The sequence below is a fragment of the Hemiscyllium ocellatum genome, chromosome 47 (genome assembly GCF_020745735.1).
Source record: "Hemiscyllium ocellatum isolate sHemOce1 chromosome 47, sHemOce1.pat.X.cur, whole genome shotgun sequence".
Classification (NCBI taxonomy): domain Eukaryota; kingdom Metazoa; phylum Chordata; class Chondrichthyes; order Orectolobiformes; family Hemiscylliidae; genus Hemiscyllium; species Hemiscyllium ocellatum.
The window spans coordinates 3,974,460-3,990,698 of record NC_083447.1 but is presented as its reverse complement, the minus strand read 5'-3'; the positions used below and the strand labels follow the sequence as shown (position 1 = coordinate 3,990,698).

The 16,239-nt window shown below is 37.7% G+C and overlaps 1 protein-coding gene across 1 annotated transcript in view; it reads left to right on the top strand.

The window, feature by feature from the left end:
* LOC132836592 (alpha-actinin-1-like) overlaps positions 1 to 16,239 on the top strand; it is a 108,021-nt gene that overhangs the window by 72,243 nt on the left and 19,539 nt on the right. Inside the window, exons 9-16 of the mRNA XM_060855974.1 lie at positions 3,332 to 3,424; positions 4,852 to 5,082; positions 7,176 to 7,323; positions 12,914 to 13,064; positions 13,343 to 13,451; positions 14,656 to 14,796; positions 15,033 to 15,215; positions 15,506 to 15,640. Of these exons, the coding sequence (XP_060711957.1) occupies positions 3,332 to 3,424; positions 4,852 to 5,082; positions 7,176 to 7,323; positions 12,914 to 13,064; positions 13,343 to 13,451; positions 14,656 to 14,796; positions 15,033 to 15,215; positions 15,506 to 15,640 (1,191 nt within the window). The remainder of the gene's footprint in view (positions 1 to 3,331; positions 3,425 to 4,851; positions 5,083 to 7,175; positions 7,324 to 12,913; positions 13,065 to 13,342; positions 13,452 to 14,655; positions 14,797 to 15,032; positions 15,216 to 15,505; positions 15,641 to 16,239) is intronic.

Below are 16,239 nucleotides of genomic sequence, written 5' to 3'. Positions count from 1 at the left end.
ATGATCAACAGTAGCGACTGTTAGATGTTTTCGATCTTTCTTTGTTGAAGCTATGCATCTTCTATTGGCTAAATTATACTTGTCCTTGTTCAGGATATTTTGTGATGATCTATGAGCTTGCTTTTGTTGCAAATGGAAATAACATGGTAGTATTTTATTGTTTTGGGCTGTTGAAGCATTTACTGCAAATTTGGTTTTGATAATATGTCATATTTTAGCTACTCTGACTCTGAAAATGCCTGATTGAAAAGTCAAAACTAGGAATTAGAGCATCAAGGACCATTAAACTCTTAACTGTGCCTTTCCTCACCTTTTTTTTTTCTCTACCCTCTTGCCTCATTCTTTATTCATCTATTTAGTTGTCTGAATCAATTTGTTGACTGCTTTTCCTTCTATAATCTGTAACTCATATAATCTCAGTGGAAGAGTTTGTTTTTGCTCTTGTTTGAACATTCAAACCTAACTAGACCAGATTATATTTGAATGTTATTGTAATGCGCCATTAATATGGGGCAAATCATGTCATTCCCATCCATCTTAAAAGTTCATAGGTTGCCCTGAAGTGTTACACTGAGAAAACTTTCTAAACTTTGGGCTGCTTTTGTGTAGCTGGTATGTATATGTCCATTGTACTTGGAAGAAACCTGGAAGAAAGCTACAAACAAATGTAGTCTAAGGAAGGAAGAAAAAAAGTTATGCTACCTACTGTAAATGAGCAAGTAGGATATTCCAAGGATAGTTTTGATTTTTACAACTTTCAACCACCTCTTTAAAAACTTTTCTATAATAAATTAACGTGTCACAGAATAATCTTATTATCCAGTGAAGAATTAAATGTTGCCCAGGACTGTACTTTTAGATCATTGAAGTTTTTTCCAGACTTAAATTCTTTTGCAACTTTTCTTGAACATTTTTGATTGTGGAAAAGTTCTGACTGACTGCCTGCCTGCAATATGGAGTGGCCTGGCTGCACTTCACAAATACTGATGGCACACTTTTACTTCTAGTGTAAATGGAGCAGTTTTGCTAGTTTTTAAGTAGCCAATTTCTACTATGTTACAAGATGACTGAGCTTTGAATTGCCCTAATTGTAAAGCAAACTTAACTTTGCATCAAATCATCATCAATAGCAAGGTAAGATTTACTCCAAAAGTAAATTTTTTCCATTGTATTGGCATGTCAAAACTGGAGTGATACTGGTGCTAAAAATACCTAATACAAGTATATATTTTTTAAAAAGTTCATTTCCATTATTTTTGAGCCTGTTCTCGCCTGTCATGCAGTGCTGACACTTTCAGTCTAGACCCCATTTCCATCTCTGGCCAGTTCTCATCTGATTTTTGTTCTTCCTGTATGCTGTTTTTGGCTATCTAATGCATATGATATTTGTTGTGGTTCTGTTCGCCGAGCTGGGAGTTTTTGTTGCAAACGTTTCGTCCCCTTTCTAGGTGACATCCTCGGTGCTTGGGAGCCTCCTGTGAAGTGCTTCTGTCATGAGGATGTCACCTAGAAAGGGGACGAAACGTTTGCAACAAAACTCCCAGCTCGGCGAACAGAACCACAACAACGAGCCCCCAAGCTACAAATCTTCTCCCAAACTTTGAACATATGATATTTTCTTCCTTTGTCTGCTCTGACTACATTTTAATGTTTTCTGGCTATGGATGTCATGCAATTAGCCTTTTAGAGCTTGGCACTTTTTGGAGAAATATGCCCTTTCCTCATTTTCAGTTTCTGCTGTCCTTAGTCACTCTGTCATTGAGGGTCTTCATAGCTACCAGTGTCATTGACTGACTGTGCTGAACCATGATTGCATGGTGAAATACCCCATTAGTTATACTCCTTTTTGTAGAGGTAGAATTCTGCATCCAGTCATTATGTTCTGTTGCATTAAATATGTAATTCTTCAAATCAGTTTGAACGATTTCCTGGCACCCTCGGATGCAGAATGTTTAATGCAAAAGTGCTAGTTTGTTTCCATTTTAAACAAATCTTTGCCCTTTTATACCATTCAAGCATATTGTACAAAGCTGATGGTTGCACAGAAGTCCTGCCCAGAATTAACCATAGAATTAATAGAGATTGGCATTTTGACATTAATTTCTTGGCATTTATTAGTGTTCTGCATTAATTTGGACCACCACATGGAGTTAATTCACAATGGTCGAACTGCTTGTTTTCCAAGATATTGACTTGAGAGTCTAGGACTAGGGTCATAATATAAACCCTTAAAACCAGTCTGTTTTTGGAATTTAGATTAAGAAGTACTCTCTGCAAAGTTCATAGAAAATTGCAAATCTTTTCTGTAAATGGCAATTGTTGCTATATAAATTATTAATTTTAAATCTATCTTCAATGTAAAAATCAGGTACAAAGGATGTGGTGCAAAGGAGCATGTATGGGTTTAGGTTCCAGACCAGCTGTGATCTCTTCTGTAGCAGCATAGACCTGAGGAGCTCAATAGCCTACTTTTTCTCCTTTTCACTGTTGACAAGTTTTTTGTAGTCAGAATCTCAGATGGTCTTTCTTTATGTGCCCCCATCTTTAAACATGGAGAGAAGTTGCTGGAAAAGGATTTCTGTACCTTTTGTTGAAATTAAACTGTATTTGCCGCTACTGTTAATGTAGCCTATAAAATGTGATCAAGTGGGCTATCAGCCCTTTGATCCTGCTCCACAATTCAGCATAATCACGACTGATCATCCAATTGTTCCCTCTTTTCCCTTACCCTTTACTCCCTAAGCAGTATATCAAACTACTTGTATACATAAAATATTTTAACCTCAGTCACTTTTTGGCAGAGCATCTTACAGGCATGCCACATACAGGGTGAAGTAACCTCTTTTCATCCCAGTCCTAAATGGTTGACTCATTTCCTTAAATTGTGTCATGGGACACATCTTTTTGTATTTACTGTCTAGTCCCGTTAGAATTTTATAGGTGTCTCACATCTCTTATTGGCCTGTTGTTTTTGTTTTCCCCATCATAACCTCCCTGTTTCTGACCTCCATTTTGTCTTATCTAATCTTTTTCTCTTGTACCAATCTTTCAACAGTTTTCCACCTGAATCCATTCATACTGTCTATTTCACTGGGAAGTGAGACTCAGTTGCAGACAATGATCTGTTGATTGATTCATTTTGAGTTTATTCTTACAGCCACGTTTTTAAAAGTTGCAAAATCTGTCATTTTTGATTTTGGACTTGAATAATGATTTTTGCAATAACTGGAGGCAATTTTTCTCCAAAGCCACTTTACTTACCCAAATTTTATCTTATGGTAATTTCACACGTGTACTGAAGTTGCTGTAACTATCCATCTATTTCTGACAGGCTGAGACTGCAGCCAATAGGATTTGCAAAGTCCTGGCAGTAAACCAAGAAAATGAACATCTGATGGAGGATTATGAAAAACTGGCCAGTGATGTATGTATTCTGAATTTGTATTCTGACTTGTGCAAATCAATCTATTTTCTAAAAGGCATTTTGGAATGCAGTCATAGATTTTGACGTTAAGCCAAAAAGTAACCAAAAGTTACTAGCAAACTCTTCAGTTGTTTAACTCTGACTCTGATTCCTGTTTTTTTTGTCATTTTTCTAAAACAAATGGAATGGCTCTAAACATTCCAGTTTTGGAAGGAGTCTTGTGTAGTGCATAGACCAAAAGGGCCAAATGGTTGGCTTCTGTCCTGTATGCCTAAATTCAGTTTGTTCCATTTTAGTTTATGCTTATTGCTCAGAATTGGTGAATCCAAAATCTGATTGTATAAGATGAATTTAACAAACTGTGTTTGAGTTTGATTTTGTACAATGTTGTCTAATGTTTATCCTCTTAGCCATTCTGGAGGAGCTGTGACTTAGTTGGTAGCATCCTCTGTCACAGTTGTGATATTAAGTCTCACTTCACGATTTGAGCACTCATTTACTGACATTGCAGTGCTGAAGGAGTGTTGTATTGTTGGAGCTACCCTATTTTAGGTGAGACATTAACTTAAAGACCCACCTATTTTAAGATTCTGTGGCAGCAAAAAGTATTTCTGAACCAAATTTACTTTGAGATGTCCAAGGATTGCTATGTAAATGAGTCCTGTGGCAACATATATGCTGTTCCTTTTCGCAAATGTAAATATATCTTGAATTCATGAAATTACATATGAAATGCTAACAAAATTTGAAATCCTGGTCATTAGTCTCTATAGAAAAGTTTATTTTTGTAAATTAGGCACACCACAGCATTGTAGCTGCTATTGAGTGTCAAATCTATTTGTGCATGCTTGGTTAATTGAGTGAAAATTAGAACGTACTTAATCACTTTTTTGAATAAATTCAGGTTTTATTCACTGGTAGTATAATTAAACGTCTTGTGGCCTTGAGGGTTATTTGCAGGAAATGGCCTAGGTTTTCAATTCATTAAATCTGTCATCCAATAAATTGAGGGTACTATTGGTAGTGCTATTAGATTTTATTAGATTCCCGACAGCATGGAAACAGGCCCTTTGGCCCAACAAGTCCACACCGACCCTCTGAAGAGTAACCCACCCAGACCCATTTATCTCTGACAAATGCACCTGACACTATGGGCAACTTAGCACCACCAATGTGTTTCCTTTTGTAAGTGGGACTGATTAGTGGATTTGGACCAGGGAGTGCTCCCTACAACTGGGATCAAAATAACTGAATAGCAGACATTGTGTTAAAGTAGATAGAAGTGGTGTTAACATTATGTCAAGTTCAACAATTCCAAATAAATGCACAGTTTTAATAAAAAAAAATTGACTTTAAAGCTGTCCTTTGAATTTTTAAGTTTTCAGTTGCACAGCCTCCATTTTTTTTACTCGTGATTTTGTTTCCAGTTGCTGGAGTGGATTCGTCAAACCAAACCCTGGCTAGAGAACAGAGAGCCTGAGAAAACAATGCAAGCTATGCAGCAAAAATTAGAAGACTTTCGTGATTACCGCCGTGTCCATAAACCACCTAAAGTGCAGGAGAAGTGTCAGCTTGAGATCAACTTCAACACCTTGCAGACTAAACTCCGACTCAGTAATCGACCAGCCTTCATGCCATCTGAAGGGAAAATGGTCTCGGTAAGAAGAATTTTCACCCTATTGTTTTATTACGAAGTTGTAATTCAAACTTTGAAGTGAAAATTGCTGTTTTGTCTTGAAGTCATCCCCTACTTGAGGGGCAGCTGATGACAATTGAGGTTATAGTTCAACATGTTTAACCACTGTTAAAGCCGGGTTGCTCATGGGTTATGAGCTATAATAGATTTTGAAGATATATAAATTCTTCTCGTTCCATTATCATCCTCACCTTTTTGTCTCTTATGGCTCAAAGGGACAGATGGCCTATTCCTGCTCGTAGTTCTTATGTTCCACCTGCAAAGGCATCTTATGTGAGATTTTGCAGGTTCTGCTTGTGTGCTGATGTACAGAAATGGCTGTTGGGTCCTTATGAAGTAAGTTTTTAAGTTAGTTGAAGCACGTTTCACCACCTTTGAGTTTGGATAACTTGCCATGGTGCAGGGTTTGAATCTGGAAACTCCTTGGTTGGCATGGGCCAGTACTTTTTTTTCACTAGACCATGCATTTTGGCAGGTGAGCTATCTTGTGCTCCAGGTAAGAGCTTTCATACTGTACTTCAGTAATAACCAAATAGTTGTGCCTTAATTTGCACTACACTGTTTAGAATGCCAAAAAGTCATAACATTTTGTTCATTGGCTTTTAAGCCAGTAATATTTATGTTTAAGTTGATTGTAATAGCTGATGCAATTTCTGTTCTTGCTTGACATCACTGTGGTGTATTCTTGGAGTTTGTTGTTTGTGTTCATTGGAAACTATCCATCAATACTGTTTTTTATTTTGCTATAAATAGAATTTTATATATTTTGGGAGAAAACATCTAAACTCTGATTTTCTTAAGAGGTTTAGGTAGTCAAAACAACCTGACCGTATACCTTTTGTTTGAATTGACTGGTTGACAAAGCAGAAGTTTTTTGAATGAGATCAGTGGTCAATGTTCGTGTAAAATGGTTCCACAGATATAAGTACTGTAACATATATTAGTTGGGTAGGATTTGCCTTTGACATGGAGCTAAATTAAAATATTTCTTGAAATTTCCAAATTACTCATTAGTCTAGGGCTTGAAACTATATTTTCCATGTCCATTTCTTCTTTATTCTATTACAGGCTGTAAGCACTGCCAGGCAAGATCAGCATTTGTTGCCCATCTACAATTGTCCTTAATCTAAAAGCAACTAAAAGGCAACCACATTGCATTTGGAGTCGCAAGATGGCCAGATCAGGCAATCATGGCAGGTTTCCTTCCCAAAGAAGTTGCACCTGATCTGAATCAGATGGGATTTTATTATTGACGCAAGTTTCATGGCCACAATTGCTGTTCTAACACATTGATTAACCAAGTTTGAATTTTACTAGCCATCATTGTGGGATTTGAACTCTTGTCTCCAGCATATTAGCCTGATCATTTGGTTTACTTGTCTAGTAACATTATCATCATGCTGTTATCTGCCCGCGTTCTTATCTCCACCTCAAATCGATTACAAATTTGCTGTTTGCAGTTTTGGCCTAAGATTTAATAATCCATTCAAAGCATTAAATAATGTCCCCTGTCCTCATGTCTCAGTGGAAATTTATAAAACATTGCACTAGAGAAAAACATTTCTACAGGTGTCAGAGCTGCAACATTTCCTCCTTTTTTAAGCACCACCAACAAATAAGTAGACTAGTTGCTTATCTCCTTTTGTGATATCTTTAATGTGTGGTATATTACACACAACTGTCAATTGCATGAGGCAGTTAATTGAAATATTTTAGAACCAGAGGTATGCAAAATATTTCATGGATACTATTATGCAATTTTCACTCGACAGACCAATCATCTTGCTCATTTTTAAAACTAGTCATTAATGTGATGCATCATTGGCATCATTATCTAACCTAGCAATTAGTTTCTGCAGTTTACAACAAACTCCAACATGAAGCAAGGAGAAGTCCAGTAGAAGAACCTGAACTGGTGGGTCCATGGTCGCATGTTCCTTTGTGTATGGGACATTGATTGCAATGTAGCTTTTGAGGTTAAACCTAGCTTTAAGCCATTCTTGTCACTGATTTTTAGTTGGTTTCTATAGAGTAATGTAGTCTCTTGTGTTGTAGGATATTAATAATGCATGGCAAGGTCTGGAGCAGGCGGAGAAGGGGTATGAGGAATGGCTGCTGAATGAGATAAGGAGGCTGGAAAGACTTGATCATTTGGCTGAAAAGTTCAGGCAGAAAGCCACCATTCATGAAGATTGGACCAAAGGTAATAACGATTTACTATTTATACCAACATAATATATGGGAATAGAATTAATGCAGAACTGTTAAATGTAGTGAAGTATTAAAACTTCCAGAACCTTCATCTGGATATGTGATTTCTGATATTGCTGGAAGATTATGGTTAATATAATCAAGTCCAAGGAAGAAAATGAAGATCCCATTTATCACACATTTGATTTTGTTTCTAAGGTCATTTTCCAGGTTAGGCAATTGAGTGACACCCATTATTTAATAACAGCAACTTGTCTTTTTCTAGCATCATTAATGTGAGTTAATATGCCAACAAACTTCACAAAGATTAACATTGATATGTGTAAGTCAGATGCAACTCTTGTTCTTGCTCTCACTTAAATCATGACTTTTTGCACACCTTGTGTACCCACTCAGTTCCCCTATGAGTACTGAAAATAACTTTTGGAATTGGATGTAGGTTTGTTTGCAGAGCTGGGAGGATCGTTTTCAGATGTTTTGTCACCAAACCAGTAATGTCTTCAGTGAGCCTCTGGATGAAAAACTGTGGTGTGGCCAGCTTTCTATTTATGTTTGGGTTTCCTTGGGTTGGTAGTGACATCATTTCCTATTGTGATGTCATTTCCTGTTTTTCTCGGGGGGGTGGGGGGTGGGGGGGAGGTGATAAATGGGATCCAAATCAATGTGTTTGTTGAGAGTTGTGGTTGGAATGCCATGCTTCTAGGAATCCTCATATGTATCTCGTGGCTACACTGCCAGTGCTTCATCCAGTGACGAAACATCTGAAAACTAACCTCCCAGTTCAATGAGCAAGCCTACATCCATAACCTCAACCTGAACAAAAAATCTTCTTAAAACCTGCTAACTCTTGGAATATTTCCTGCATGTCTAAGCTTTGTGGAGAAAGTGAGGAATGCAGATAGTGGAGGTCAGAATAGAGGGTGTGGTGCTAGAAAAGGACAGCAGTTTAGGCAGCATCTGAGGAGCAGGAGAGTTGACAGTTTGGGCAAGAGCCCTTCATCAGGAATATCTAAGCATTGTGCTGTGTGAATGCATCAATAAAGCTGCTTGGCTATAATCTGCAAAACAAAAATCGGCAGTCCAGCTTGTGGATTTCACGATTGCTCAGCAGTGTAGTAATGTACGCTTTGTACAGAGAGGCTAAGCTTTTCAGGCATCCTCAAGTAAACTTTTATATATCTTGCTTCCTGTTGGTAGTATTTAATACAAGGCCCCATAATCAAACTGTCCTTTGCTCAGCATCAGAAAAATAATTACTTTGAGAATCTTAACTGATCTGCCATAACAAATATTCTCATGATCCAATAGGTGAACAGATGTAAGGGAGTAAAGACTTTAGTGCTTTAGTTCTGTTTTGGTCAAGAAAACCATTAAAATGCTAATGGTGTCCAGTTTTTAACTTGAAAATCACACCTGTGAATTATTGTTTCTGAAAGCTTGAGCATGAGAGCAACAAGTCCTTGCACGACGTGAGGCATGAAACAGACATTCATGAGAATTCCTAGAAGCATGGTATTTCCACCAGAACACTATCAACGAACTCACTGACTTGGATCCCATCTACCACCCTTCCCCCTCCCTCTCTCCCCCCCCCCCCCCCCCCCCCACACGCGCACATACACACACGCATACACTTGTCATCACAGGAAATGACTTCACCAACCCAATGGAACACAAACGTGTAAATAGAAAGCAGGAAACACCAGCAGTGCCTTGTCTGGAGGCTCACTGGAAATGTTATCTAGTATGGTGACAAAATGTCTGAAAATGAACCTTCCAGCTCAGCGAGCAAACCTACATCCAGAACCTCAACTTGAGCTACAGTTCTTCTCAAAACGTGCTAGTTCTTGCAGTGTTTACTGTAAGTTTATTCGGTTCATTAATGCAAATCTCGGTGATTACCATGACAAGCAGAGAAAATCTCTGCAAATGAGTGCTGTACGTTAAAAGTTTAAAGCTTTATGCAACAACAGTCAGCATCTCATTGCATATTTTGATGTGCTGTCTGCAAACTTCAGTTCAATTTCACTTTTGGTGTTCTTTTGGACTTTGAGCTTCCTTTTAAAATCAATTTTTTTATTCATTTGTTAATGGCTTCCTTGTTGAACATTGCATGTTACTGGATTCCTCTGCAAATGAAGCTTCTTATCACTAGCTATTGGCCTCTTACTTGCACTCCTTCAGTACGTACTTGTTGAAATCCTTGTAGCACTTGCCTCATCTACAGCTTTACCCATTGCTTGTTTGCTTTCCCAGTGAAAAGTCCTGATACTCATGAAATTATCTTACCTCTGCCTTAAACAACTTCTGTAATCTCGTAAAGCCACATGTTGAACACTAATTTTCTGTCTCCAACTTCTATGTCACTGGGTGTCAGAGATTTTCAGTCTCAATCCTGCACTAAGGAAATTGCTGCTAAAAATTTCTGCTTTTCAGTCCTCCATTTTAAAATCCTCTTAAAACCAATCTGTTCAACCAGACTTTTGGATATCACTCTTATTTTTATCTTTCCAGGCCTACCATTTGGTTTTCTGATGGATATCTAAAATGTGTGGAATGCCTCTCTGCATTCAATGCACAGCTTTAGTGCAAGTTTAACTAACTGAATTGCATTGCCCATTACAGGACCTGAAGGACATGTTAGTGGGATCCATGAACACAGAACCTTCATTACGTTCTGAAAATCAGTTAATTTATTCTGTTGTAAGTGCATCGTGTTGACGCTAGTTGAGAAATTTGGTAACGCTTATTGCTAGGTGATGTCAGGAACTCTTTAACAGATGTCATTTAAAGACTTCGAGGTCTTTTTGATTGTCGCTTTTTAACATTTGGCACAAATTCCAGTTTGTGTCCTCTCAATGCCACCTTTCCCAAACTTTAAAATGTCAGTGCACAATTTAAGTTTTGGTTCGGTCACAGATGGAACACTGCAGTTGTGGTACCACACAATCCTAAAGATGTGATTTCATTGGAGAGGATGCAATGGAGATTCACATAGATGTTTTCTGGAATGAAAAATCTGTTGTGCAGAGAGATTGAATTTGTTTTCCTTGGATCAGTGCTGTCTGAGGCATATAAAATTTTGAGATAGAGTAGGTCTTGAGAACCTTTTCCCCTGGCAAATGTGTCTAAAACCAGAAGGCACAAGTCTGGGGGGAGAAAATTCACTGAGGATGGTAAAAATATTGGATGTGCCATCTGAGGGAGTGGTGGAGGCAGGTATTCGTGCACCATTTAAATGTCTGGACGAGCACTTGAAATGCCACAACAGTGTAGGGTATGGATGTGATTCTCTTGACTCTATTTGTAAATCCTTATTCAGCCTTTTTTGCAAAATTAGTATAGATTAGAGTTGTTTAATGAATGGATTCATTTTGTTTAAAAATGCATTTTAATAAATTGCATGCTGGAAATAAAATTTTAAAACTTTGCAAATAACACAGCAGCCTGTTGGTATCTCTACCAATTTATCCTTTTTACCTAAAGTTCCCCATTTGTCAGAACCATTCTTGTAAACTTTTCTGCACCCCCTCCTGTGCATTTATAAAGTGTGGTGCTTAGAGGTAAACATGTGACTCCAACTGAATTGTTGTTTTACAGTTCACAATGACCTTCTTGCTTTTGTATTCCTCTCCCTATTCAAATAGGGATCCTGTTTACCTTAAGCCTCTCCTGTAACCTTCAATTATCTTAGGATGATGCAGGGAAAGTATGTGGTACTGAATGATTAGCTCTGATCTGTAAGTGGTGGATCAAGTTTGCTGCTGTGCTTTTTTTGGTCATGGCTACCCCAAGATACCACTGCATTCTTTCAGAATTGTGTCCTTTAATTTTGCATTCCTCTTATCAAACCTTGACATAACAGCATTGTGTTAAAACTGCAGTGCGTGTACTTGTTCTATGCCTGTTTGTCTCTTGATCTATCAATATCCCTATAGTTAAGATCCTTTGCCATTTCGTCACTTACAAATTGTCCACAGATGACACTCAAATCAAGAAAGAGGTCCTAATGACCTCCAATCTAAAAAAGCATCTGTTCACTACTCTGGATTTACTTGCCACTTGACAAACTTTTTTTTTTCTGTTGCCACTTTGTGGGTTTTAATTTTGCTCGCAAGCTTTGTTCTGTTTATTTTCCAATCAACCTGTTGAGATTATTATACATCTCTGGAGCAGGTGGGACTGGAACCCAGGCATTCTGGCCCAGAGGTAGGGCGACAACCACAAGTGCCTGCAAATAAACCTGTTATGTGGTACTTTATCAAATGTCTTTTGGAAGTTTGTGTACACTCTGGAACAGACTTCCCAGCTTTGAGGTAACAAAGCAGTTTCTGAAACAAATTCAGGCAGGCTTTCTTCAGTGCACGTTTGTCCAAGTAGCTATTAGTCATGCTAGGTTATTGTTTGTAGGAACTCTTCCACCACCAAGGTTAAACTGTCTGACCTGGTAGTTGCTGAGCTTATTTGAAACTTTTTTTTCTGAACAGAAATGGAATGCTTGCAGTTTTCCAGTCTTCCACCTTCCTTCATTCCTGTAACTGTCACTGTATTTTTAATGCTACTGACTATTGGTAGTTTCACAATTCTAATGCAGAAACCTATAATATTTATTCCCCGACACAAGTCCCTACATTTTGATCCCATGTGATTATATTTATACAGCTGGTCCAGGTGTCCAAATGTTTTGACTTTGTAGGTTATATTAAATGCCATAGATTCTTGGGGGAATACTTAATTTGTCTGTTTTCATTATCTGAAATTACTCTAACAAGAAATTTGTTTAATTTTCAGCACTTTCTTTACAATTTTCCTTTGCTAGTCTAGACTTGCAAAAATTCAAATAGGAGTATTAATATGAAAATAAGTGCAGGATTGAATGCCTGGATTTCAAAGGCAGTATACTCTTAAGCCCTGTTTGTGGCCATTGAGGCTGCAAGTTTGACCTTGCTTTACCAGACGAGGTTAATGTTAGGGTTATGGAATCAGTAAAGTTTCTGACCAGTTGCAAACAAGGTAACAGATTCCGCTGGGATAGAAAAGCCTTCACAGGCCAACCATTAAACTTAGCGAAATCAGTGTGACATATATACAGGTCGTTCTGCAATAACACTTTCTCTCAGAGCGAATTGGCTATAAGGCAGTTGACTAATTGTGGGTGTTGTTTGGATAACAGAAATGTGCTACTAAACAGGTATAGTGATTTTTCTATTGGCAATCATTTACAGCACCACTTTCTATAGTGATTTTTATATAGCACGAGGTTACAGAAGAACATTACTGTTGCATTATATCAGAATGACCTGTATGAACATTCTTACAATAGCATTAAGAATAGGTAATTACACTAAATGTCATTTTGAACTATTGTTCTAAGTAACCTAGTACTCTGCTTTCTTATTGAGTGATTAGATGAGTTATCTTCAGTTGTTGTTTTGGCATTGTTTCTAACAAATATTTTTGGAAATGCTTGTCTCGCGTAGGTTTGTAAACTTGCTCTTAAGTATGCATAAGCGTTTTTAAGAGTAACATCCCTCCTTTCTTGGATAAAACTCAGGTTAACCTCTTGCTTTATCATCTTTCAGATAAAGAAGCAATGTTGACACAGAAAGACTATGAAACAGCTACTCTGGCTGACATTAAAGCCTTGCTGAAGAAACATGAGGCATTTGAGAGTGATCTGGCAGCTCACCAAGATAGAGTGGAGCAGATCGCTGCCATCGCGCAAGAGCTCAAGTATGCACAATAATATGATTGTTTGTTTGCACCAACCATGTAGCCATTCAATGTTAAAGAGCTGTTTTTGTAACTGATGCCATTGAGTTTGGATCATTCAACACTCTGAAATTCAAAAACAATTAGTATGTGATATTGAGAAGGAAACAATATGGCGGTTGCCTCCCAGTTGCTCACATGTTATCATCAATTCAAATTATCTATACTTGGCAAGAGAAGTGGCTGTGGTCTCAAGCTGTTACCAGAGCTAACTAATGTTTAAATCCTTCCTTCCGTAGTGATCTGGATTATTATGACTCTCCCAATGTAAATGCACGCTGCCAGACTATCTGTGACCACTGGGATACTTTGGGCTCGTTGACACAGAGCAGGAGGGATGCCCTGGAGGTGAGAACCGAGCATTGGATTTGATGTGAATGTGATATCATAAATATATTACAACCAAATTTTAGTGCCAGGTAACTCATTTGATGGTAGTATCAGGTTGATCAAAAAACATTTTGCTTAGCAACCAGTTCGCCAAGTCTGCAGTATTCAGCCCTTTTGAGTTGGATGTTGAAAAATGTTCCTATTCTTTTCGCTATTTTGTTAGTCAAACATGAGATATTTCATGTGATTTAAACAGTGATGCCATCTTCCTGCCTGGATAAATATAAAAGATCTACAATCACACTTTGAAGAGCAAGTACGTGTTTAGGCCAATATTTATTCCTCCATCAGCATTTAGCCATGACTAAATCTCAGAAGTACTTCATTGGAAACCTGAGTTCTATGCATGTAGGATGGATCAGTTAATTATGAATCTGATTCTTGTTAATCAAAGCTATTGAGGGTTATGGGCTAAAGTATATGCAGTTAGGCCACTGATCAACCTTGATCTTGTTGAATGGCAGAACAAAATCAGTGGGGCTGAATGGCCTACCTCCTGTTCCTAATGAGATGCAGTGTTTGTGAGAAATATTGATTAAATGCAAGTACATATTTTTATAGCAAAACACTAATCTCTTTCATATTTCAGACTTTGTTCTCAGGAATGGCTGGGTATTTCTTAATCAAGAGAAGTCCATTTTTTTTGTTCTTCTGTGCTCTATAGATACAGAAATGCTTTTTAAAAATATTCATGAGCAGAGGGCATGGCTGGCTTGGTCAGCATTCATTGCCCAATGCTAATTACTCAGAGCAGTTAAGAGTCAAACAAGTTAGTGGGTCCAGAGTCGCATGTAGGCCAGACAGGTAAGGGGAGGGCAGTTTCCTTGCCTAAAAGAAATTGGTGTACCAGATGGGTTTTTCCAACAATTGACGATCGATTCATGGTTGTCATTAGACTCTTAATTCTAGATTCTTATTGAACTCAAATTCTGCCTTCTGTTGTGGTGGGATTCGAACCCAGTTCCCCAGAATATCAGTCTCTGATTAACAGTCCAGACACACACCGGCTGTCCCCATGCCATATGTCTACTCATCACTGGTATTATGTTTGTTTTTTTTAAACCCCTCCATTGCTTTAATTTACTAAGTAATTGGCTGCTTTCTGAACACTTTAACAAATATATAAAGCAGTGTTTTTCATAAATGAATGTTATTTCAACAGAGGACTGAAAAGCTTCAGGAAACAATTGACCAGTTATATCTGGAATATGCCAAAAGAGCTGCACCTTTCAATAACTGGATGGAGGGAGCAATGGAAGACTTGCAAGACATGTTTATTGTCCATACCACTGAGGAGATTCAGGTACAATTATATCAAAATTGTTGCATTCCTTTTCGGGTATGTATATGCAAAATGATAAAGTAGGGTAGCAGAATAAAAGATGAACTTTTTCTCAATTGTTAATTTTTGTAATTGGTGCTGAATTATGGCAACTTGTACACGTCTTACTATATTTTCATAAATAAAAGTAACAATAAATTGCTATTCTATTCTAATACTACATTATGTCCTGGTTAATTTGTCTTTTTTCCCTGTAGGGTCTTATTGCAGCACATGAACAATTCAAAGCAACATTGCCAGATGCTGACAAAGAGAGGGAGGCCATCCTGGGTATTCATAATGAAATGATGAAGATTGCCCAGTCTTATAATATCAAATTATCTGGTGTAAATCCATACACATCTATCACTTCACAGAGTATTAATGATAAATGGGATAAGGTAAGAATCTGCTAAAGGTTATCGGTATCCATAGTAGCTTGTACAAAGTTATAAGAGTTTTGTTGACTTGATCATTGATTTTTCTGTCTTAGAATTCTGAGAACATGCCATTTATTGCACATTGAGTTGTAGCAGTATGGGGACAAGTCTCAGCCTGATATGAATTGATGCAACGGCCTAAAGAGTGATGGGATGGGTGGACTGCAGATGGGGGTGGGGTGAATAAAAGAATATGTGCATGTTGCACCAGAACAAAAATTGGTATTATCAACTTGTTCACTGGCTTATAGGTTCAACAGTTTGTGCCAGCGAGGGACCAAGCCTTGCAAGCAGAATTTAACAAGCAACAGTCCAATGAACATCTGCGTGAGCAGTTTGCAAATAAGGCTAATGTTGTTGGACCCTGGATTCAGACAAAGATGCAGGTTGGTATTTGGTTTGGACGCACAGTTGACGGTATATTGTAATAAAGGTTTTAATCAGTTGAAACTTCAATTTGAAAGTGGAGGAAAATTATTTGTTTTCAGTTCTGTCAATGTGACTTGTTCCTTTTGATAGGTTAGTGGTTTTGAACGATTCAAACATTTTCAAGAAAACATGACTTGAGCTAAGTGAGTAGACCAACTACCTTGAACTGATAGAAAAGTCTGACTGTGCAAACTGTTCAAACATACGGAAAGGTGGACTGGGGCAACCGTCGGATTTCAGTTGAGAAGAACCATTTCATACCAGCAGAAGAGCAGGTTAATTTTGGCAAACCAGGTTTTCGATGCTTGGAAGGAGTCTTAAACTTTGTGGCTTAAGTAGATAGCCTTTTCTTAAAATTCAGAAAGGCGTCAATTACTTCAGTGACCTTTCCAATGTACCTGTGGGAAAGAATTACATCTGATTTGAAAAACAAAAAGACATCTCTGCTTCAAGGGTTTTGTTATTCAAGATTTTTCTTGATTGACTTTTATTTTTCTTCATGTATTAAAACTTGTTTTGTGAAGAGAATTTTTAACATTCACTTGGCTGCCAATGA